Source organism: Halichoeres trimaculatus, unplaced genomic scaffold (genome assembly GCF_033239565.1).
Source record: "Halichoeres trimaculatus isolate MK-OKI-2021-1 unplaced genomic scaffold, fHalTri1.1 fHalTri1_scaffold_5, whole genome shotgun sequence".
Taxonomy (NCBI): Eukaryota; Metazoa; Chordata; class Actinopteri; order Labriformes; family Labridae; genus Halichoeres; species Halichoeres trimaculatus.
Genome location: NW_027437183.1, coordinates 23,497,305 through 23,520,552, shown reverse-complemented (window position 1 = coordinate 23,520,552; position 23,248 = coordinate 23,497,305). Strand labels below are relative to the sequence as shown.

Here is a 23,248-nt window from a genome sequence, read left to right as displayed (position 1 = left end):
AAATTTTATGGGTGCATTTTTGTCCATTTTTCTGTCTCTTATATACATAGTAACATTTTGCCACACATAAAAATATCTTTGGTATATTTTTCAGATAAACCAGCACACACATGTCAAAAACAACTATCATCATCATATCTCTATAATTTTATAATTTTAGTATGTTGTGTATTTACGATTATATGAAGTATTATATATCTTTTTTTAAATCCAGTTGCATATAATTCTTACCTTTCTATCTGCAAAGAAATCTGACAAAAGACACAGAAGTGTTTTGTAAGAATACCTGTGTGTTAAGACAGTCTGTTCATGTGCATTTTAAAGTGCATGTGTCTTTTTTCCCTACTTCCTGGGTCAAAGGTTATATCCCGGATTTGTCGTCTTCTCTCCCTGATGTTCTCTCTGCTCTGCAGCTGTCCGGACGCTTCCTCAAATCTGAACAACAGAAACATCAGTTAGCAAAGTGTCGCTCCAATAACACAGTCATTACCACAAGAAAGAGAATACTGACAGGCCTGGGAGGAAGTCCGCGCATCCCGCATGAATAATTTGGTTTGATTTGTTGGAGAAATCTTGGAGAGGACACAAGAAGAGGAAGAGGAAACACAACACACCTTTGAAATATCAAAACAAGTGTGTCTGAGTGTTTGTGTGTTTGTTTGCTGGGCTTGTTTGTTTTTGAGCACAGTTTCTTTTCGAGCAGTTATCCTCTAGATGCCGGTATCGTGCCTACCCAGAGACGTTAATTAATAGCTAATCAAAGCTAATGTCTCAGCAGCACATCGCCAGCACAAAGACATGATTAATACGTAATCAAAGGCCGCGGAGCACAACGCACAAAGCAGGGCCCACCCCCACGCCTCGAACACCACTGTTGTTATAGAAATAAACGAACACTCGCGGCTTAATTAACTGGCTGTTGGTGTGTGTTGTCTTCATTTGAGGCTGTTGGGGATTCATCTCAGAGCCAACATCGGCCTCCTGAGTGACGACACATAGGTGGCATACGCATACATTCACACACACACACACACAGACGCACACGCCAAATAGTCAGATGACAGTGGAGACGCTCAGGAATGGGAGTCGCATATAGTTTAAGACAAAACTCTGTTTTCTTATTGTATTTCAAAGTGTTAACACAGACATCCACTCACCCTCTCTATTTCTCGCTTTCTCTCTCACACACACACACACACATTTGCACAAAACAAAACAAAATCTCTCCTTTCCTAACCTGACAGGCCTAAGCGGCGGCAGCAGGCTCCACAAGAGTGTTTCTGCAGGAAACCTTTAATGGCAGCTTCGCCAAGGTTATCAGGGCCAAACAGCATCTCACCCCGGCTCACACTGCAACAGGATCAGAACATGTTTTTATCCGTCTGAATGTTATCTGTGTCTGATTTTAAAACCAAAGGACAAGGTGTAACTATTTTACTGCACCTTTGATCGTCTGCCATGATGACTGTAGGATCAGTCAATACCTCTCCAACCCCTGAAAAGAAAAAAATTATTTAAAAAATAATTTAAAAAAAGGGGATATGTAGACAAAAATTTAGTGACTCATGCTGCGATAGAAAGAATCCACCTTGTAAGTCAAGCACTAGCAGTTCTCTGCATGAGTAATCATATGTCCAGTGTGAGAACGCAAGAAGAAGTTCCTCTAGTGAGCAGCAGGGGGCGATCTCTTCTCCCGTGTTGTTGTTGTACTTCCTGAAGTCACCCGACATGTGGTTTTCAATTGTCAGCCACTGGCCGTTAGATTGCCATAGGACCAGGGAAACATCTAGAAAACTTTTGGAGACAAAAGACTGATTGTAGAGGCAAAGACACACAAACACACAAACATAAACACACACATATACACCCCACCTTGGAGAGTGATGAATATCATCTGGTTTGACCTGGTTGAATACTTGCATCATCTTCTGAGCAGCTCTCTGCTGCTGGATCTCCTGCAGGAACATCAAACGGAGACTGTTATGAAGTTAAAACTGAGGCATAACTGTTGAAATGTCACTAAATTAATATAAATTTGTGTTTTTTTAAAGTACACTCACCCTTAAACAGAGCTGCAGAGCCGTGCTGCCATGGAAGTACCTCTGCCAAGCACGAACCACCTCCGGCCTGAAGGCTTTGACCACATACACTAGACCTGGTCTGAGTACATCCTGTTCAGCCCAGGTGCACAGCACCCTGAGGCCCTGCCGTAGACCCCCATCCAGAGAGCCCTCCTCACTGGAGAGAGGCTGCAGTAAAGCAGACAGGCCCTGTGAGGACCAGGATGAGACTGTGCTGGATTCAGAGGTCACTTCCTCCAGAGAGTAGACGCTCACCTCTTCACCTCCTGACAAAAATTAAGACATAATTTATAAAGTAAGTGAAAGGAAAGAGAGAAGGTTACATTTTTTAAAAGAAAATATCTCTAACACGTGAAAAATAGGGTGATTGAGATACCAGACGTTTAAGTTACCCAGAATAGAAACAGGAGTGAAGGGAATAGTCTGAGCCAGTCTCATCAGGTTGTTTTTCTCCATAGCTGTGAAACACAAAAACACAACTCACACAGGTTCAGTGCATCCAAAATGTTTCCAGCTACAGCCAATCATAGGTCAGTGAACCGTCTTCATACCTGAATAGTGGGAATACAAATTTTCAATGGACTGGAACGACGAGCTCTTTACTGCAGGGAGAAAAATAAAGACAAAAATACCGAAAGCAAAAGCTTTAATTGGAGATAATGTGGAAAGGAAATTAATCAACTTTATAAACAAATAATCTATCTGAAAAATGTTCAAACTTCATGTTCAGAAATACCTTCAGGAGCAATCCCACTCTGCAAACTACAAATAAACACACAAAAACTTATTTTAGTCCAAATTCTTTTGTAATAAATTTTTAAAAAATAAGACAAACGACACACAGACTTACGAGGATCTGCGGCTCATTGGTTTGGCCAAACTGCTCCACGCAGAGTGAGTGGGGCTGCACATTTCCTGAAAGCCAAAGCAAAGATAATCAGGTTCTCACTGACATGTTATACATTCATGTATGTTTCAATTACAAAAACTTCACATTATTCCAAGAGTTATGAACAGATTCACCTTGTGAGAAAACACTTGCTTCTGCAACAGATCCATGGGTTCAAAATCTACAAAAAAACAGACAAATATTCACTTTTATTAACTTATAAATTAAACTTTTTTAAGGTCACTGTTCCTCATCTTTTATCCTTATTCTAAGAAGTTTACATATTAAATTGGTAAAATCTAACAAAATCTAATTTGTCCGTAGGTCCTTACTGAGCTGACTGAGGCTGGTTGACGCTGACCAACATTTAGGTTCTCCTCTCAGTCTCTTGAGCCTCCTCCAGCAGGCATCAGACAGGTGGGACTGCATGGTTACCTTGGTTTTCATTATAGGTAAAGGAAAAGGATATCAAGCAATGTTTCAGTGTGGATGTAAAACAGGACAGTCTGCTCTCATGTTAAGTTACAGAGTCTGGACTTCTCTCTTGAATCTTCACCATCTTCCTGTTTTGGGTTCTCTCTTCGCGATCGACCTGAGTAAAGTCAGAAGACTTGGACCACTCTGCACAAACAAAAACAATCACATCAGCTGACAAAATGTGAACTACGATTCTGCAACATAAAGAGTATCAGTGAAAACATCTTCTTTTGGTTCATGTAATAGATGATGATAAAAAAAATAACTACACATGATTTCTTTAACACCTGAATCGTATTACCTCTGCTCCTGCTGCACCGCCTCAACGCGTCGTCCTTAAAAGCCCGCCCATGAGGTAAACTCTCTTTGTTCATTGGTTCAGTCAGAGAGGAAACTGAGGCCCTCATCTCACAAAGAGGAGCCCCAGAGAAAGCCATATTCTCCACACTGGATGACAGGGACCTGCTGTAGCCATAAGGACGGTCTCTGGACAGACAGGCTCGCCTGGATGACTTCAGGGGTCTGGACTGAGAGCTTGATGAATCACTCTGAGAAAAAGCAGGATTCACCAAACCCTCAGAGATGTCCTGAGGGTCAGACAACAGGAGGGCATTGCTGGAGGCTTTGGATACTTCACTTTTAGACAGCTTTCTTTGTTCTTCCTCTTTCTCCTCCTCCTCCTCCTCTTCCATGGATGTTTCCTCCTGATTAGGGTACAAGTATGGGTCACATGTCCAGAGTTTATGTTGCGGCGACTCTAAGCCTCTGGGAGAAAAAGGAGATCCAGAGCGGGATGGTCCACAGGACTCAGTGGGAGTCTGACCTCTGAAACCACCAAGATGAACTGCGCCTCCATGAAGGTGAGAGAGCGAGGGGTGGGATGCAGGTTTGGAGCCTCCCTGCCAGCTCTCACCCAAATGCTCAGCAGCACGCTGTGAGTCCTGGAGGACAGAACATGATCTGAATAAAACACTCTGAAGTTAAGACGTTAAAACTTGCCATAAAAGCTTTTAAACACCAAGCACCTCTTTTGCTCTCTCCTCTCCTTCCTCAGTGTGTCCTTGTCTTCCTCCCCTACTCCTTCTGATGTGACACTCCTGTGATGCCAGCCTGCTGCCCGCCAGAGTAAAGCCCTTCAATAAAGAAGGCGGGGTACTCTTACATGACTTAGACGAGGCTCGGCCCGTGTTAGCCACATCACGCTCAGCTCCGCTCCAGTGTGGGAGGGTCCAGCTGTGAGGGAGGATGTGCTGGGACGCCATGACTGATCCACACTGAGCCAGGCGCGCCTCCTTCTGATGCAAGCTGTCAGAGGCAGAGAGTAGGGTGAGGGTGTCCACAGCCAGCACGGACAGGTCCTGCAGTTGACCCAGCTGAGAGTCCAACCCCGACAGGCTGTCCTGAACAAAGATGACCTTCTCTGAGACCTCCCCCACAATCATGCACATCTCCTCGGCTCTGGTGGGAGAAATGAAAACACATCTTTTTATGACCTTTGAATATGTTTACACGTTTGCTACTCTCTCTATCTACGAAATCTTACAGCAGCAAAAAACAGTTGGTTAACTGTGTGACTGAATACTGCAAATCCAACCTCTCAGCTGTGGCTCTGATCCTCTTTGCCTGGCTGCTCTGGACATCATCACTCTTCTCAAGAAAGTACACTTGAACACATTTCTCCTCAAACTCATGGAGCTTTTTACGATCCTCATGGCCCAGGAGCAGCTCTGAAGTCAGTGGGTGAAACATGTGAGGACATCTATTTCTTAACCTTTGTGGTAAATTGGATGAAAACATGTGCACAGATAGCTGCTGAATTAGCTTTCTATCTCCAGACAGGAAACTGTGGTACTCACTGAGCCCAGAGCCTCTATCCCCCTGCTCAGCATCTCCTCTACACCTCCTGTAGATGGCTCTCAATCCAAGGGTCATGTGACTGAGAAGGATGAGGGGCGGAGGCAGCCACGGCCTGTCCTGATAGGTCATAATGTAGCGATAACGGTTGTACTTCCACAGCTTACTGGATGTTGATTCCATATCAAAGTAGATGTTGCTGTTATCAAGAAGACAAATATTGATTTTCACATATTTTAATAAACCTTTTGTCTTCCACTGCAAATTAAATTTAGAGTATTTTATGATAAACTTACTTAAAAAAGGCGATGAGAATATTGACCATGATGATATACTGGAAGAACATGTAGACAGCCTGGAGGAGCGGTGTAAGAAAAGCAGCAGGAGGACATGGACGACCGTCATCACATGCTGTGAGCATAAAAAACACACAAACACACAGATGTTGCTCTATCAGCAATAAGAAAAGTAAAGTGTGGGTTACAACCAGGCAAATATCTAAAGGGGAGACTTTCTCAAGATCACTTGGAAACTCCTCACTGCCCCTTTGGAATACTGTACTGTATAATGAGGTTTCAAAGACTGAAGCTTCAAAAGCTGGGCAAAACAGCACAGTTGTCCACTTAAGCTTTATTTTATGTACACATTGATAATAGGTGAGTCACACGTGAGTCAAGCAAGCGTGGATTGATTTACTGTGAGACTGATCGGCTAAAAGGACTAGATATTTTGGTCCATGCTTCATTTTCCTTCAACCAGCCAATCATACATCTTATGGATTTCTCAGATCCCCTTTCCCTTACTATAGTTCCAGTCTACAAATTAAAATTGTCCAAGCCATTGCTATGCAAAAAGACACAAAGGCCATAAAACAGATTACATGTATATATATAAGTACTAGAAACAGAAATTGACAGAAGTAATGTTTATGTATTGCTGTCATTGTAGATATATACAATCTGATTACAACAATCCAAAAATGCATCGGTTTTTACTTGTATCAATGGCTCATTATTATCTCATCACAAAGGCATAATATACAGGCCCTTTGTGGCTGTTCAATATTAAAATGAATAACATTTCGTGTGAAATGTTTTTTTAATCTAGCATCCAAATTGTGAAAGAAATCATACTTAAACGATGAATTCTAAACAAATCTTTAAAGGTTCCCTGATATACAAGACATGTATCCTGATTCTACCACAGTAACCCAACCTGTTAATTGAACAACTCTACCGGTCTCAGAATTTGATGATTTTTTTCCCACTTTGAGAATATATATGTGGCCAAATAATGTGTAAGTATTTTAGGTGTACAGCAACTGTAAATTGGTCAGACACATCTCTAAAGAATTGAATTTGTTGAAAAAAATCATTAAAAAACTTTTTTTTCCCAGTTAAAATTCAATAACTTCTTTCATTTGTAATACTTAGTTTTACATTTGATTTCAAAAGATGCACCAGACTTCAGTGAAGGTGATTTGACCCAATTTGATGATTTATTATTTGTGTTTGAGTAAGTTTTGGGGTAAAGTGTGCACCCTGGCTCACACCTGTGGCAATGATCATAAAATAGGTCATAGTACAGGCCCTGGATGACTTTTGGATTTTCTAAAGGTATATTCTTGGGAGTCTCTGGGTGTACTACAAATACCACACAATAAACAAAAAATTGGGCTGTGGGCAAAATTACATGTATTGTGAAAGAGGTCCTTTGCGACATACTCTGTCAGGTCTTGATGCAGGAAAAATGACCTTTGTCTGCTTCTAATGTCTTTTTGATTCATATTCTACACACACACCAAGGGTCATATCAAAGACACTATGTCACAATGTATTGGTGAGAGGGTGAACTTCTCATATCTATAAATTTAATATAATTTAGTTATAACCGCTGTGTGCTACTTAAAGTCTCCAATGAGTCCCCTCAATTTAGCATCCGTAAGAATGCAAAAACACAAAGAGAGAATTTCATAATATAACTGTTAGTTAATTCAGGCAGTAAGGGGTTAACAAAGTTTTACTTCCCCTGATCTGTGAATGTTTCCTCCTATCTGGGGAAAGAAATTAGGAAACTCTACCGTCTTCAATAACCATGTTCTTAATAAGTATCTTGTTCCCGCCCCAGAGGTCATACCGTCTATCTCCGCAGCGTAGACCTCTCCATATATCATCCAGTAGGGTTGACAGACTACGTCTCGGGCCAAGCTCCAGGATGGCTCCTCTGTAGGAGAGAGGATGGACTTCCTAGACACGCCAAAGCTCAGCAGCACTATCGCCATCATCACCACGATGAAGAACATGTTTCTGGTCTGAACAGAGAGAGAGGAGGAAAATAGATTTAGCTCCTTCACCTTTTTCTCCAAGTACGAGTGACCAGTCTTCACCCACCATCTTGGTGATCATAGTGAGGTATGGACCAGCATGCTGATTGACAGCCAGCAGATCCATCAACCTAACGAACCAGAAGATGATGTCCAGACAGTAGCTGATGCGGCCTGCCTTCCGGAACGGATCATCAAAGAAGCGCATCACCAGTCCAGCGAGGAAGAGGAGGATGGCAACAAAATCTGATATGTTCCAGTACTCTGAGAACCAGATCTTCAGCTTCTGGCTCAGCTTCCTTGGCTCAGACATCAGTACCTAACAAACAGTACATTTGAGTTTGCCCATATTTAGTGTGTGGCATGGAGTTACAGATTTGTGTAAAACACAATACTTTATTTAACTCTAGTTACTTTAAATCATAAAACTCAAAGCAGGCTACATGTCCCTTTAGCAGCTTTCTTACCTCTCTGGTTTTCTCCACTGCAGTTGACAAAATGTAGAATATCACCAGCCACTCCTGAGCGCTGGGCTGATCCCCCATCTTCACCAGGATGACGTAGGAAAACAACATCAGGAAGCCCAAGTAGGAAATCTAAAAACAAAAATAAAACAAGAAAACATTTTAGAGAATAACACAGGGAGATTATAAACTTGGAAAGGGAATAACACATCCACTGCATCCCTCTAAAAGGGTTACCGGTGTTCAGAAACAGGTGTATTCTCAGTACAAGCTGCAACAACGTACTGTGTGAAACCAAAACTTGACAACAGGAGCCTTGTAAAACTCGTAGACTGTCTTGATCCAAGACAGACACTGCAGAGTCACAGAGGAAACCGTTTCTGACACAGGACCAAGACACCTGCCGTGTAGAGAAGAGCCTCGCTCAGCGTCCTGCCCGGCCTGTGAGAGGAGACAAAAGAGGAGAAGAGGGAACGGAGGAAAAGAGAATAGAAGTAAAACACAGATAAAGTGTGATGGGGTTTCAATTAAAACAGTAAAAGAAGAAAAATGCCAGAATGCGACAACAACATCTTGGCAGTGCTTGTCAAAAAAACAAAAACACAAGTAGGATGTTTTGGCTTCTCAGTTATATTCTCATACTGCTGAAGTCCTTTGAACGACACCAGCAGTGAAATAACTTGTTTTTTTTTTTGTTTACTGTTAGATTATAACCACGAAAATGGACTTCAGACAAAAACACAACAGAAGATGTGACCCTGGGTCAGCTCCAGGTGCTTTACCACATGCTCAGTTCCTTCGTGGGCTGGTGCTGACTTCACAGCGTCAAGTCCAAACAGCATCACCTCTTGGGATTGTGGCACATGGCACATTTCAGCTTTGCTTTTAAATTCCAGCAGCAGAATTGCTGGAGGTACAAGAAGGCTCAAAATGATCTGGAATAAAGACATATCGTGTAACGTTTATCAAGAAACAATGCACTGCAAACTAAAATTTTATCAAGTGTCTTTTTTTTTTTTCAGTAAAAATTTTCTGCTCATACTTGATGTGAGCCACAGTCACAAACTTCTTGTTTTCAGTTTTTTTAAGAAAAAATGAGGACTGAATTGTTTGTAACAAGTAAAAGTTATCTGCCAGTGGGGTAAGAAAAAATGTGCTCGTCTAGTTTCTTGAAATTAGAATAATGTCTAACACTGGTCACTTTTCTCTTACCCTGTTAGCATTTTTTTTGTACCTGTTACAAGATATTCACACCTCAATTTTCCTTGAAATGACTCGAAATAAGACATTTGTTGGACTGGTCTGGTGAATGTGGCTCACATCAAGTATGATAAGAAAATTTTTCACTAAGAAAAAAAGACAAAACCACTTAATAAGATTTCAGTTTTGGTTCATAATAATTTAAAAGTAAGATCTGTAGGATTTTCCCCAAAAAAATAAAATGTCAACTTTTACAGGAATAATCTTGTTCAACCCTCACTTCTGGGCCTCTATATGTGTGTGTGTGTCAGAGTCAGTGTCTGTGTCTGCCTCAATCCTCTCCTCTGCCTATATGTTGATGTTTTGGTTGTAAAGGGATGTTCCCGGGCAGAGAATAATTGTGGTTACCTCAGAAAATCACAGCACGCCCAGTGCGCAAGTGACTTTGCGTGTTGATAGTGAGTGTAAAACAGGGTCATGGGCTAGTGAGTGCACCACTGCTGGGGACTGATCCAAGGAGGAGCAGTTTTAATGTTGCGTTTACAAACAAGTAACAAAAAATCATGCAGACCCTAACTTTAAACTTAACCATGTAGATTTTTTTTCCTATTTATATTCAATATCAGTCTTGGGAGCACTTAGACATAATGTTTGTAGTATTACAAACATGGACATAATCAGAACTTTACCCACTTTAATAAGAAAAAAAAACTCTGTGTTTACGATGTTTACCTTCAGCCAGGAGTTCTTCCTCATGTTGAGTGGACCGGTCCAGAGATCTGTGAGGAGAGTCTGTGTGCAGGAGTGTGAGACGAATGGTCTGTGACACGAGGAGACAGCCATCTGCAGACAGGTGAAGTGGCTCCAAGCCTCCATCTCTGAAGTCAGCAGCTTCATGGCCATCTGCTCGTTCTGACGAAACGCACAGTCTAACACATCAACTGCCAGCTGACCAAACTCTCTGAGACACAGAGGGAGAAAAGATATGCAGCCGTAAAAGAAAAATAAACCAGCTTTCACAAACAAACCGATAAAAAAACATTTTTAAGACTAGCTCGCATTAAAGGAGACAAGAGCACAACTACTGACTGAGTCTCTAATCATATAACCACAGCATTATAAGGTTGGAGCTGTGGCAACATAAAAACACACATTACAGTCAGTAACATGTTCACACTCACAGTGAATATGTCTTTAAACGCTCAGCAATGTTGTCATCCATACTGCTCTGCCGGGCCTCAAAAGCCATGGAGCGGTACAGCTGACAGGCCACAGTGGCCCGTGCAAGTGCCTCCTCGCCATGCTGCCAGAGAAACAGCGCCATCTGTTGACGCTGCTGAAGCACAGCCCACACAAACAGGTCGTTGAAGTTAAAGGAAACCAGGAGCAGAGGTTCACCAGGACTTGGGGTCGGCGCGATATCTTGACTACTACGTCGTGGCATGTCTTGCTTTTGTTTAGGAAACATTGAGCATGAGGACAGAAACATTGCAAACAAAGATGGAGAGAAGCAGAAAGAAAAAAGACAATGAGAGACAGAGAAGAGACAGGGGGAAAAGTGAAAAAACAGTCATGTGTAAAATAGTTTTTGTAACATGTGGCTAATCTTCAGGAGCAGTTTGTCTCTCTGTTATAATTCTGTGAATCAAGATTACACAACATACCAATGTACCAATATACCAATATAGATCTCTATGACCTACTGACCTTTGGTTTGCAGGGCTGAGCGGTTCTAAAGAAATGCAGATCCTGAACACTCCTGCCCAAGTTAGAGGTCAGTATTAATCCCCGTCTCTGTTTGGAAAGGGAAGCAGAGCTGTCCCGTCTGCCCTCCTGCACACACCAGACAAATAACTTCAAGTCAAGCCATTTAATCATGTTGAGCACATAATACAAAAAAAGCTACAAACTGTGGATGCTCACTTTGTCTTGCAGGCGGCTGTAGGCAGCCCTGAAGTGTTTTCTTGTGTAGGTGCTGCGGTACGCTCCTCCAATCAGATACTCTATCACCAAGCCCATGTCGATGAGGGAGAGGCGATAACCTCGAGGAAGAGACGTCTGTTCAGACACAAAAACACAGAAACAGTGAACAAATAGCACTTTTATAGACAGATGAGGCACAAATGAGAGCTGCTTAATATTTTGTGTAAAAGATAATCAACACTAAGTGATCAGTGTTATCAGACAAGGTGTGCACAGGTTACTACTCACCTGTTTTGCATCTTCAACAAGGTGGTGGAGAAAACGGTCTGTCTGCCCTTGTGACTAGGGAGAAAGATGTTTTATTTTGAAAGGGAAGAAACAGCAAGAAGAAAAATGCCAGCAGCAAAAAAAAAAATTAAGCATTTTTCACAGCAAGTACAGTAGCAGATCTGGGATTGTTAGCTCGTTTCTGAGGGGGGCTTATTGTCCCAGAGTAATGAATAATTAAGCAGGCCCTAATGCGCTAAAGATAAAGACAGTGTGTAGAAAGCCAAGCAAAAGCTTACTGATGATACTGAGTCTTGTGATCTCAGAGGAATCCAAAAACAACAACTTAGAAGATCCTGAACGCAGCTGACCAGGGAACACAGCTTGTTTGTGCAAAACACTTACAGAGCATTACTGTGATTCCCATCAAAGCTACACTTATTTATTGTTTACTTCATGAGTAAAACACCTTTTCTTCTCTCTTTACACAGAAACATGTGGGTAAACAAAAGGAGGAGCAGTACAGTAATAATAAAAAAGTTACATGAGACAGGATTTTCTTTGACAAAGGAAAGCTCAATGAGATTCAGGCCTGGGAAATATGCTTTTCTCTTGATTCGATTTCTTTTAAAATTCTTTCGGGTGCCTGTTTGATTAAAATTGTGATTTTTTGTTTGCTTTTTTAACGCCAGACCAAGTGAAAAAGTTGAATTATGATGATGATGTCTACAGACTATATCAGGAGCCATATCTTCCCCCTGAACAATGCACAATCCAGCTTATCAACTAAAACTAAAATGAAGGATTTAAATTTGAAAAAAAAAAAAGATTTTTGAAAAAAAAATCTTAATTTCAAATCGTTAAACAAAAAATCCTGATACAGCAATACATCAATTTTTCCCACCTCTTATAAGATTTATTTATTTGTTACGAGTTTGTTCTTTATCTAGAAGCAAAGCAACAAATACACTGAGGCATGTCAAAATATTAGAGGTAGAGCATGGACCAACTCCAGAGATTATAACACTTCATGCTGTCTGTGGCACATGGAGCAGTTTAAATTGTTCAGTTTACTTAAAGCTATGGTCTACGATCTAAAACCCAGTTTGGCTGATGAGACACATTTAAAAAACGCAGCCTCACTCACTCCTCCCCTCCATGTTCCAAAATCCCGTATCGCCCTTCTTCGCCTCATAACAACACGCCCCCCTCCGACAGAGCAAGAAGCGGCCGGCAGAAAATATCACAAACAAGACAGTCATCCTCCTTAAAACACACAGTGGTAGCTTTTTCAAGCAGGTCTGGCGTTGCCACTCCCAGCTGATCATAACAGAGACAACTGTGGGCGAGGCTTTAACTTTCTCGGCGTATCTTCACCAGCTCAGTTTACAATGCTAAAGATGTGTGGCTAACTCATGCTAAAATCTATTGACACAGCCGACCCGTTCCGACCAGCAGCGTTCAGTCATTAGCCAGTACAGGCACAGACTAACCAGAGTTATTCAGCTGACATCTCCCACTGTGTTAAACAAAGACATTACCTGTTCAACAGAAACTCAGCTGTCTCTGCGTCAGTCTTCAGTCCCAAATCCCTCTGCAGCTTTTTTCACCGGTCATACATTTCTCCAATATTCAGTCTCTGTTGTCACCTGTATCACTCATAATTCTTCCTTGCTTCAGCCTTTTCCTTGAAAAGTTTTCCTTTTCTTCCCTTCCCTGTGGAGGGTAACAGTAAAAGCTTCCTGGTTTCTGTCTTCTCTGGCTCCATGACGCTTCGGTAGCTGAGCAGCTAGCTGACGTGAGAGGGGTAGTGGGGACGGACGAGGTGGGACCATGGGCATGACGATGCGAAGCAAGGGAGACAGGGGATTGGATGAACTCACGGACCAATCCGAACCGCGCATGCCATGCGCAGTTCGGATTGGTCAACTAGTATGCAGCTTTGCAGCGGATATATTGAATGGATTTTTTTTGTTCTTTTTGGTCTTTATATCGTGCAGATTTGACCATAGGACCATGACAGCCCTATAAATGGTGTTATTAAGAGGTACAAAGCTTCCAAATCGTACACCATAGCTTTAAACCATAATTGTAAAACTGCTGCATAATCTGGGCATGAAAGCGTCCTTGTCACTCCGATAGAGAGAAGCCATGTGTTGTTACCGTATTAGTAACCCTTTCATCTCTCTGGTTTCATATCAGTCAGAAATAGTTCCACATAGTCAGGCTCAAATATTTGTAAAGGTGGTAGTTACCGTGCTGTAGAGCTCCTCAAGGCGATCCACAGTCAGGAAACGTGTCATAGTCATCCCATTGTCAATCAACAGCTTGACAAAACTGACCCGATCCATCACCAAAGCATCCAGCATGGCCTGCTCCAAGGAACCCTCCTAAAGAGTCACACAGTTACCGTGATCATTAAAACTACGAGGAAGATTCTGGGATGTTCTGTATTTCTTCACAAGAGCATCATTACTGATTCACTTAGTCTACGGTCTCACCTGCCAGTGCTGTCCGTACACCAGGACATCTTTCTGAGCAATGTCGGCTCGGTCCCAGGCGAGGGCCATGCTCAGCTGCTCTGCAGGGCTCACCTTTGTTCCTGTTCATCCCACCAAACATAAAACAGAAAGAAAATCTTTAACACAGCTCTGTCACATCAAGAGGTTTGACTCCTTGTAACAAAAAGTCCAGTTAATTCAACTACTCCTACAAAAATCTACTGAGATGATTGGGTGAGGGGGAAAACAAATACCCTTGAGAGTAGCTGTCAAAATAGCTGCATCAGGCGCCATCTGCTCCTCTGACTCTGAGTCAAAGATGGTTATCTGTGGTTTAGAGACATATCAAAGTGGTTATTCCATGTGTTCAAACACAACATGCTCATTTCTCAACAGTGTTTCACCTACAGACTGCCTGTGATCCATGCACTGCAGGAGGAGTTTAAAGAGATGAAAGGCTTCTGCTTCCTCGACTCCAAACACATTTGCAATCCTGACAAGGAAATCTGCTCGAATGTCATCATCCAGCTGTCTTTAGATAAGAAGTTAATATGTTATATTAGAGAAATGTCAGCTCATGATTACCTACGATTAAAAGTGTCACTTGTAGTTTTATTTGGCACAATGAGGTAGAAATGGTAAACATTAACATAAAGAAGGCAAACCTATCCACAGATGTCTGCTTGTGTAAGAAAGCAAGCAGGTCAGCAGCCCTGCCCGATCCTTCAAAGACAAACACCGGCACAGGCGGGACACTGCTAACATACTCCAACACTGTGGACACAAGGGCAGGGCCTCCCTCCACCACCACACACACCACAGGTACCCCTTGGTTCAGTCCTACAAAGGAGGAAGAGAAATGTGTCACATTAAACCTTTTTTCACTTTATGAATGTATAACAAAGCACAAGTACACACACAACTTACGAGGGTGTATCTTCTGCTGCTGGATGTGTTTCTCCAGCTTCCTCCTGAGGCCTTGTTGGCAGCCATGTTTACCCAGCGTTCCATCGTCCACAAAGACAAAGTGGGAGTGGAAACGGTTCAGACAGGCCCTCTTACTCAAAGGGTTTCCCATCGGCTGATAAGGCCTGAACACCTGAGCCACAGGGAGCGAAAGTTACTTTGTGTTCAGAAAAAAACATGTCAGAGACGTCTGTTCAAAGTCATATCCTATTTCATTCTATTAGATTCAGGGTTAATGAAATCAAATTCTACTATATTTAGAGTCTTGGCTCTCACATCTCTTCCTATAAGATCAGTGTTATTGTCAATGACTCCCCAGGGTGTTATGCCGATTGTGTTTCTCTTCCTCAGATCGTGGCCACCAAATGTTTTCACTGCCTCGCCCACGTACTTTGACACACCTAGAGAGTATGCAGAAAATACAACAAACACAAAACTCATACTCTAAGAACGGGCATGAAGCAACAACTTGCTGGGAATCTGCTCAATTCTACTTTTTCAACCACAAACACAGCACACTTAGCATCCCTCAGATTACTCCTGATAATGATTATGAGCAGAGTGAAACTCTTTGAAGAGATTTCATGCTTTGATGAAGGGAGGAAAAACTGATATTTAGATCCTCTGAAAAATCCAACTTATAATATCATAAACATAGACACATGTGATTAAGAAAGACTCATCTTTGGCCATTTGTCACACCCACCAGTGTTGATGCCATCAGTCAGTATCCACGCCTCTGTGCTGAGAGCAGCAGTCACCAGACCTTTGCAGAAGGCCTGCTTGACTTTAGGGGGCAGAGTGAAGTTCTCTGAGCCCCCTTGGACGGTCAGTAGTAGTTTAGGTCTCTCCATCTGCCACTCCCGCAGCATCAGCTGGAGCAGCTGCTCTGGCTTCGAGTCCACAGCCACACGAATATACTGAAGAGGACACAGAGAGAAGTGCAAAGCTCTTGGTGCTTTTCTCACCCATCAACGTAATTTTGAAATACATAATTTCCTCATTAAAAGCAAACCTAACAGAAAAAATCAGAGGCCAAAGCCTTGTCTTTTTTTGCTTTCTAGTGGTGGGAGAAAAAATCAGTTCATATAAGTATTTGTCTTTGTAAAAAGAAATTGAACTATTATTTTTTTTAAACGTAAATCCTCCATTTCAGTCTTTGTTTATAAGCTGGGATATTAGCTGAAAAAAAGTTAATATTTTTCTCCAGCTGAGGGCGAATTGTTTTTCTCTGACTCAGATGATAGGCATTTGGGGGAAAATATGGCTCCTGATATAGCCTGTAGACATCATCATCACCAATCAACTTTTTATGTGGTCTGGTGTTAGGGAAGCAAACTAAAACTTGAGAAAATTATAAATATCAAAGAATCGCAATTTAAATTGAATCTGCACCCCAAGAATCGTTAAAAAAAACATGAGTCAGGAGAAAAGCATATCATCCCTGCCCTAACGCTCTCCATCAACATTTGCACTCATTTGTGTTGGTATAGTCCTCTTTTTTTCTTGACTGAGAAACACACACACACACACACTGTAAAGTTTGTAGACTAACTTACCTTGGCCCGGCAGACACGTGTGGCTGTGTCCTCAAAGTCTACAATACCATAGGCATTTGTGGGACTGGCTTTGGTGTGGAGCTCTACAGACCAGTCCACTTCTAAGTCCTGTCCTGGACCAGGATGGAGGGATATAGGACGGACGGACTCTTCCCATGAGTGCTCTCCTATCAGGCGGCCACAGCAACATCTGACCAGTGGAAAGATTCTTTTAACTGTACATATCAGGTGAGGATTTACCCATCATTCTTCTCTGGTTTATTTGAAAGTACAAAAGAAAAGTCTGAATACTTCCGACACACCCAAGGACATCAAGGAAGTAAGCTCCTTAAAGACAGTCAGAAGAAAACTAAAATGTATTTCTTCAGTGAAACTTTAACCAATTGTGGGGGTTTTTGGCTTTTGTCCTTTCCTTCATTTATATTCACATATTCTCTAGATTTAAAATGACGTCTTTGACCTAATGTTACCTTTTCTAAAATCACTGGTTTAATTTTTCATTTGTTGTACATGTATTTAGTTTTTAAAAATGTTGATCAAAAGTTTATTAATCAAACATCACCCACAATCACAAAGAGGCTCTTGGTAGTATTTAAAGCAGTGATTCCCAACCAGGGATTTGTGTACCTCTAGGGGTAAGCAAACACATTGCAGGGGGTACATAAACATCTAATAACTCATTTCCAACTTGGAAGTACTGAGATAAGCCTGTCAATAAAATGGTATGATTTGATTTGATTTGATTTTTGATTGTATTCTGGTCATGTCAGCACACTTATACAATATCACACATTGTCAATAGATGATCACATTGTACATGTCCGAAAGGGAAGATGGGAGAAGCAGAGCTTATCTAGTCCCGTCCCCATGCATGCACTACAACTACTTTCCCCAAAATCAAAACAGATGCTTACCTGCAGCCAGGTAAATATGAAAGACAAGCAAGCTCAATGTCTCATTAAAGCTGAGATGACTGGTGAAAAGAAAGTGTAACTACTACAGTGAATCTGAATATTATTTTGTTTAGTGTTTTGTTCCTGGGTTTTAAAGTTTAAAAGGGACTTATTCAACAGTGCTCCATCTTTTGTGGTAAATGGTACAAGAAATGTATGTAACTAAGGCCAGTTGATTATTTTGATTCTGTTTATTAATTTATTTATATCACTTATTCATTTTCAAGGCGACATATTATTGATTTTTATGTTAAATTGAACTTCAAAAGAAGAAAATTACAGAGAAATAAATGTTCAAAGGAAGGAGATAAAATAAAATGATTTTCATATGACAGTTGTTTTACATTCTATTATAATGACAGAGGGGGGACACGTGGTATGACAAAAATACTCTGTAGGTACACAAAACAAAACAAGGTTGGGAACCACTGATTTAAAGACACCTGATGTGCTCATTTAAGATGAAAATAAATCCAGTGCGTCATTTCCTCCAGTTTTCCTGTCTCACTCATTTCCTCTCTACTTTCCTCTGACCTTTGATCTACATCGCAATGTGAGGTTGGTGTTACATATTTCAGCCCACTAAAATTACACCTCTCATTACTCTGCACATCTCCATCACTGTAAATAATGTTAACACCTCCTCAATGTGTGTTTTTACACATTAATACAAGAAATTTAAAAAGTACAAAAGTTCTTCTTATCATATTCAGTCTGTTAGGATCTTTAATAGTTAACACGTTTTCAATATGCCAGGACATCAAAGCAGAAGAAGCCAAAGAGAAAGAAACAACAGGAAATGGTGAAATAAAAAGGGTGGGGGAAATCATACAAAAATTCCCAGACAATGAAAACACTTTCACTTTATCAAAACAGGGTGTGAGAATTTAAAGAAAATATCTGTTTTGAGGTATCACCAAATACTGAATTAATAAATCATACCTGATCAAGCTTTGGCATACTTGGCATACAGGAATGCATCTGTAAGAAACGGGAAATAACACATTACCAAGGAATCCACATGGTCTCTATTCCTGGAAGGAAGGGCTGAGAGCCAAATACTTCTGCCTACAGAATGTTTTCAACCACTGGTGCTAAACAAACCACATAGTTTCTTCATTAACCCTACTGAATTCCTTCTGGTGATCACAAAAACTTGTACTTTACAGTCTTTTTGGAAGCTCACCAATGTGTCAGCTTTGAAATTACCTGTGAATGTCCCGAGAGGCAGGGATAAACTTCACACACTCCCTCCTGAAGAAGGTTTCCTCTATCCAAGGCTTCCGTGACTGGAATGAGAAGAGAAAACATTAACTTCAGTTAACAGATACTGATGCTGATAAGTGTGAAGTTTTCAACTGCACTGTCAAACCAAACCTGTAGACGAACAACACTGTTTGTAAAGAGAATGTTATCAGTGACCTTCTCAGTGAAGCTCATCGCAGGGCTGGCAGCAGTCGCCTATCTGCTGAACTGACTGTAGGTCCACAGTGACAGAGCCCTGAACTTCTCTCTTTGAATCCCAGACAGACAGTCAAACTCTCTTTAAACTTCCTTTTTAACTATTTTTAGCTCCGCTTCTCCTAGTATTTGAAAATCTGGCCTGCTCCCTCTCCTCATTTAACAATAGTCTCTCTGAGTGGAGAACACTGAATGAAAGGACACACACACATCCTCTTCCTGAGATTAGTACACATGGCTGAGAGGCGAGGTCTTCCTGTGTTATAGCTTTGACGTGCATCTGATGTAGCTCAGAGTATGAATCAGTAAACACATCTCTATATGACCCACATGCCAACTCGCATCATCTCTATGTGAGATTATTCACAAAACTACAGCACGTTTGATGCTTACAAACTGCTGTAATACCAAACTAACTGAAGTGATGATTCTCTTATGAGCCTTTCCGCACAATGTGCTCTTAGGATACCTGGACTACACTAGTACCAACAGTAATTTAATATTCGTATTACCACAGGGTGCAGGAATTTTCCACGTGAATGGACATTTTCACAGTGCTGTGTTACTACTACAAGTACCGTTCGTACATGAGCAAAACGTATGCTCTTCAACCACAGCTGCCTGAATCTCAGCTAAACTTCTGTAAAGTGCTCCAGAAAAACCTCGCGGTTGAAAGAGATAAACTCTTCATGTCGTAAACGTACATTTCTTTCCTTCACTATAAGCCCTGCTGCCGTTCTTTGCTTTCCAAAAGTTAAACAACACCGTCCAAACGATATAGTACGGACTTCAAGCTGTATGATACAAGCGAAATTTAAGCTCCCAACACTTTGACAAGGTAAATTAGTCTGCGTTCACTTGACATAGGAAAAATCGGAAAAAGGAGTTCTCAGATGGAAAAGATTACATAAAGGCACCACAAAGTCGCGACAGCTGTGGATTCGGAGGGGTGTAACCTGATTCATGAAAATGAACGAATTTACTTGTACATACTTTTTCTGAGTGAACGTTCCTCCAAATTATAACATACGCGATAGTATATGTCTTTTCCTTGGATTAAATGACCGCCCCATCTCCGCAACTCCGAGCATCTGAGGACCACTTGAATGCAAAGTTAGCCACTGATGGAAACACATCGAAACTTTGCTAACGCTATGCTAAATGCAGCTATGAGGATTAATTGTAATAAACTCATACCTTTGAATAAACTTGCGTGTTGCCCTTTCAATGTTTCTTTAGGTTCAATTAGATTTGACGGTACTCACCATGTTTGTGGCGGTCGGTTAACAACGTGCAGTGTGTTTAAGTTTACATGTATGCTGATACAAACCCCACCGCCTCATCATTCCTCCTGGACTGCCCTTTATCAGCTAGTCAGTCATTCCAGGTCCAAAGGGCAGGGAGAGCCTTTCAATCAAAGCAGCCTTGAGGAGTTCATGACCCCCTCCTTCAAACACACATACTGGACTGATCCTCCTCCTGAGCTGTAAACTCATGCTGATGGAGGCGCTGCTACGTCCTCCAGCCTGGTTCATATCCGCGGAAGAGACACACGGTGACACAGTAATTAGGTCCACAAAAACACACAAAAAAATAAGGGGGCACTCTACCTTAAACCTCTATACTTGATAAGCCTCTATACTTGACACAGGCAGTCAGACATTAAAGGCAACTGCTGGAAATACCAAGTACATATACAGCAAACATGACAGTAAGTCAGCTGTAATGTCTTTCATGGGCAGTCAATGGGTGGGCTACTGTTTCTGAATAGTGTTTGTTTCTACTTATGTGCAACTGCAATAACAGAAGTCTGGTGCATGGACAACATTTTTTTATTCTGATTCTGAAACATTGTGTGACAAAGATTTTAAGATATGTCTTCTATACACTTTGGCAACTGTTTATCAAACGCACTGCCACAAATGCACTGCTTAAAAACATCAATTTAGGCAATTTAGGTATAAAAAAAAATCAAAATCAAGCAAGCATAAACCACTAAAAGATACCATAAACTGTCCTTTACAATGGAAACATCTGGCTGTGACAAACAGCCCTGACCAGTAACAGGAAAGTATGTACAAGTGCTGCCACAAAAAGGTTTCTTATATTAAAATGAAAAAAAAACAACAACAACATAATTTTCACATCATCTAAAACTAATAAACAATGTATTTGGAATGAGTTATATCCAGCAGTGCACCAAGAACTTAGGATTCGATGTGTTAACTTCTAATCCAGCTTTTGTCTGGTTTCTTAAATCAATATGTAACATTAATAATAATGATAATATCTGTAATGTAACTATTCATGTGAAACTCATTCCTCAGAGATTTAAAAATGTGTCTCCACTCATTTTCTTTCTCTACTAAAGGATCGGTGCTGTTGCAACACAGACATCAGTGTTGCCTCACATTGGTCACTAAAAGCTTACACCAGCATGAGGCTCCCTTTCTACAGCCTACATCACCCTGACATGGTGACATCAGGTTATTTCATCTCACCTTGAAGTATTTAAGCAGCCCCAATGTTCTTCTAATGTGATCTGCAGGAAAGCATCACATTTTGTATTCTGATATTCAGAAAAGAGTGATACAGAGTCACTGCACCTATCATCTTCAGGTTTCCATATAATCGAAAGAGAGGTCTTTGACTTTTGATTTGTTTGGTGTCTGAGCAATGCTGCTAGTATCTTCAAGCAGGGAAAGGTCTAGTTCAGGTAAAGGGACTCTCCAATACTGGAACGAGTTGTAGGTGCAGTCTTCCACATTGGTGTCTCCATCAGTCTGAAAGTGTTGAGACAGATTCATGTTATTTTAGTTACATTATTACCTGGCATACAGTCAATGTTAAAATACAACACAAACAAAATGTGTCAAATTTCCTGGACATCAATACAAGGCTGCATGGCTACACTATAGCATTTTTTTTTCCAAATATGATCACTTTCATATTGATAGCTGTCATTTTTAAACGTATCAGTGAACCCTATTAATCTACTGTTTACCTAAATGATCACAAATTGATGTTGTTTCATTTTAATTCTTGCTTAATTTTGGTTCTTTATACACAACATAGGCATTCCAAGGTGAGATCTAGTTTAACAGTAAAACAGTGAGCCAGTAGTGAAATTTGCTGGGTTTTTTTCCAGACAATACACAGCTGGCCTATGGGTAGATGGTGACATCTAGTGGACAATTGCTCAAATTACAGTGACCACTCAAGATGAAAATTGTGAATATCAAACGCATTTCATCCTACAACACTACTTACTTTATCCGTGTTTTTAGGGGAAGCAGACTCTGGGCTCGTGCAGTCCTCTCGAGCCCGTTTTCTCGAGCTCGTGATCGTGGAGGAGTTGTGTCGTACCTGGAAACTTCCAGAAGTCTGCACCGTCGAAATATGAGCTGCGTGCTTCCTGGCATCACAACGTGTTGGTTTGAGATATGTAGCTAACTCATCTTCTTGTTTCTCCAGGTCCTCGAGATAGTGCGTCCTCTTTCTGCAGCGACTGCCCAATAAAGCCACCAGAGACGGTGGACTCACGCCCCCGGAGGGAGGCATGCCTCCAAGCTGCATGTCCACATTGGATAGCGAGCGGCAGCATTTCTTAGAGGGAGAGTCGAGCAGAAGACTGTCTTCTGCACGTCTTTTCGCCATGTTTGTCAACTCTGTCGACACACAGGAACCATAGGAACACGCAGGTGTAAGCACAAACGTGCATTAGTTCATCCAAGTCCTGCGTGGTCTGGCACCGGTAGTACAGTTACTGTGTGGCTGTTCGGTAACCAATCAGAGGACAGCGGCGCCGTCTAAGCCCCACCCAGATCATCCGCACTTCCGGTAGCGGGCACATTTTGGTGGTAAATTTGTTAAAACGCTACGATACAAAACCAAAAATATGATTTCTTGTAATATTTTTTTTTTTTGAAAGAAAAATAACTCTTTAATTCAAATTCTTAAAAATTTAAACCCATTCAATTTTTGAAACGGAAAAAAAATAAAAATGCAAAATTTTGTCAAATAATTGATGGGGTTCAATTAAATGCTGCAGTTACCAGTATTTACATATTCTCGCATGTGTCAGGACCTGATTAAAGAGAGGAAAAGAGCCAAAAAGAGATCCAGAAAATATTCTTCTTGGACAGGAAAAGCTCTGAAGCTCCCACTAGAGCTGAACCTGCCAGTACTGTAGTCCACCTGCTGGGGCCAAAGGGTCAGTTTTTATCAGTTATCAGTTTTATATTATACGTATACAGTTTGTGATTCTTACAGCTCACCCATGTGTTGGCACCTGTTGACAGTAAAACACGCATGCTTAGGGAATCAACTG

At 41.2% G+C, this 23,248-nt stretch overlaps 2 protein-coding genes across 2 annotated transcripts; both read right to left on the bottom strand.

Moving 5' to 3' along the window:
- Positions 1-2: 2 nt before the first annotated feature.
- trpm6 (transient receptor potential cation channel, subfamily M, member 6) lies at positions 3-19,487 on the bottom strand. Its single transcript, XM_074671225.1, has 41 exons — positions 18,880-19,487; positions 18,667-18,746; positions 18,400-18,438; positions 16,505-16,694; positions 15,652-15,865; positions 15,222-15,346; positions 14,907-15,078; positions 14,645-14,819; positions 14,388-14,511; positions 14,234-14,306; positions 13,980-14,080; positions 13,734-13,868; positions 11,500-11,553; positions 11,212-11,346; positions 10,996-11,121; positions 10,470-10,738; positions 10,021-10,249; positions 8,871-9,023; positions 8,374-8,529; positions 8,092-8,220; positions 7,692-7,943; positions 7,438-7,612; positions 5,598-5,712; positions 5,304-5,500; positions 5,042-5,174; positions 4,473-4,905; positions 3,749-4,388; positions 3,497-3,591; positions 3,303-3,405; positions 3,105-3,151; positions 2,932-2,996; positions 2,818-2,843; positions 2,633-2,683; positions 2,474-2,539; positions 2,061-2,347; positions 1,873-1,955; positions 1,589-1,794; positions 1,444-1,495; positions 1,238-1,350; positions 512-572; positions 3-435 (listed from the first exon to the last, which is right to left on the bottom strand). The coding sequence occupies exons 1-41, from the start codon at positions 18,895-18,897 to the stop codon at positions 294-296; spliced, it is 6,039 nt and encodes a 2,012-aa protein (XP_074527326.1). The 5' UTR covers positions 18,898-19,487; the 3' UTR covers positions 3-293.
- Positions 19,488-21,016: 1,529 nt separating this feature from the next.
- Positions 21,017-22,689, bottom strand: LOC141791039 (uncharacterized). Its single transcript, XM_074671228.1, has 2 exons — positions 22,189-22,689; positions 21,017-21,701 (listed from the first exon to the last, which is right to left on the bottom strand). Exons 1-2 carry the CDS (start codon positions 22,573-22,575, stop codon positions 21,534-21,536), a joined length of 555 nt encoding a protein of 184 aa, XP_074527329.1. The 5' UTR covers positions 22,576-22,689; the 3' UTR covers positions 21,017-21,533.
- Positions 22,690-23,248: the final 559 nt, after the last annotated feature.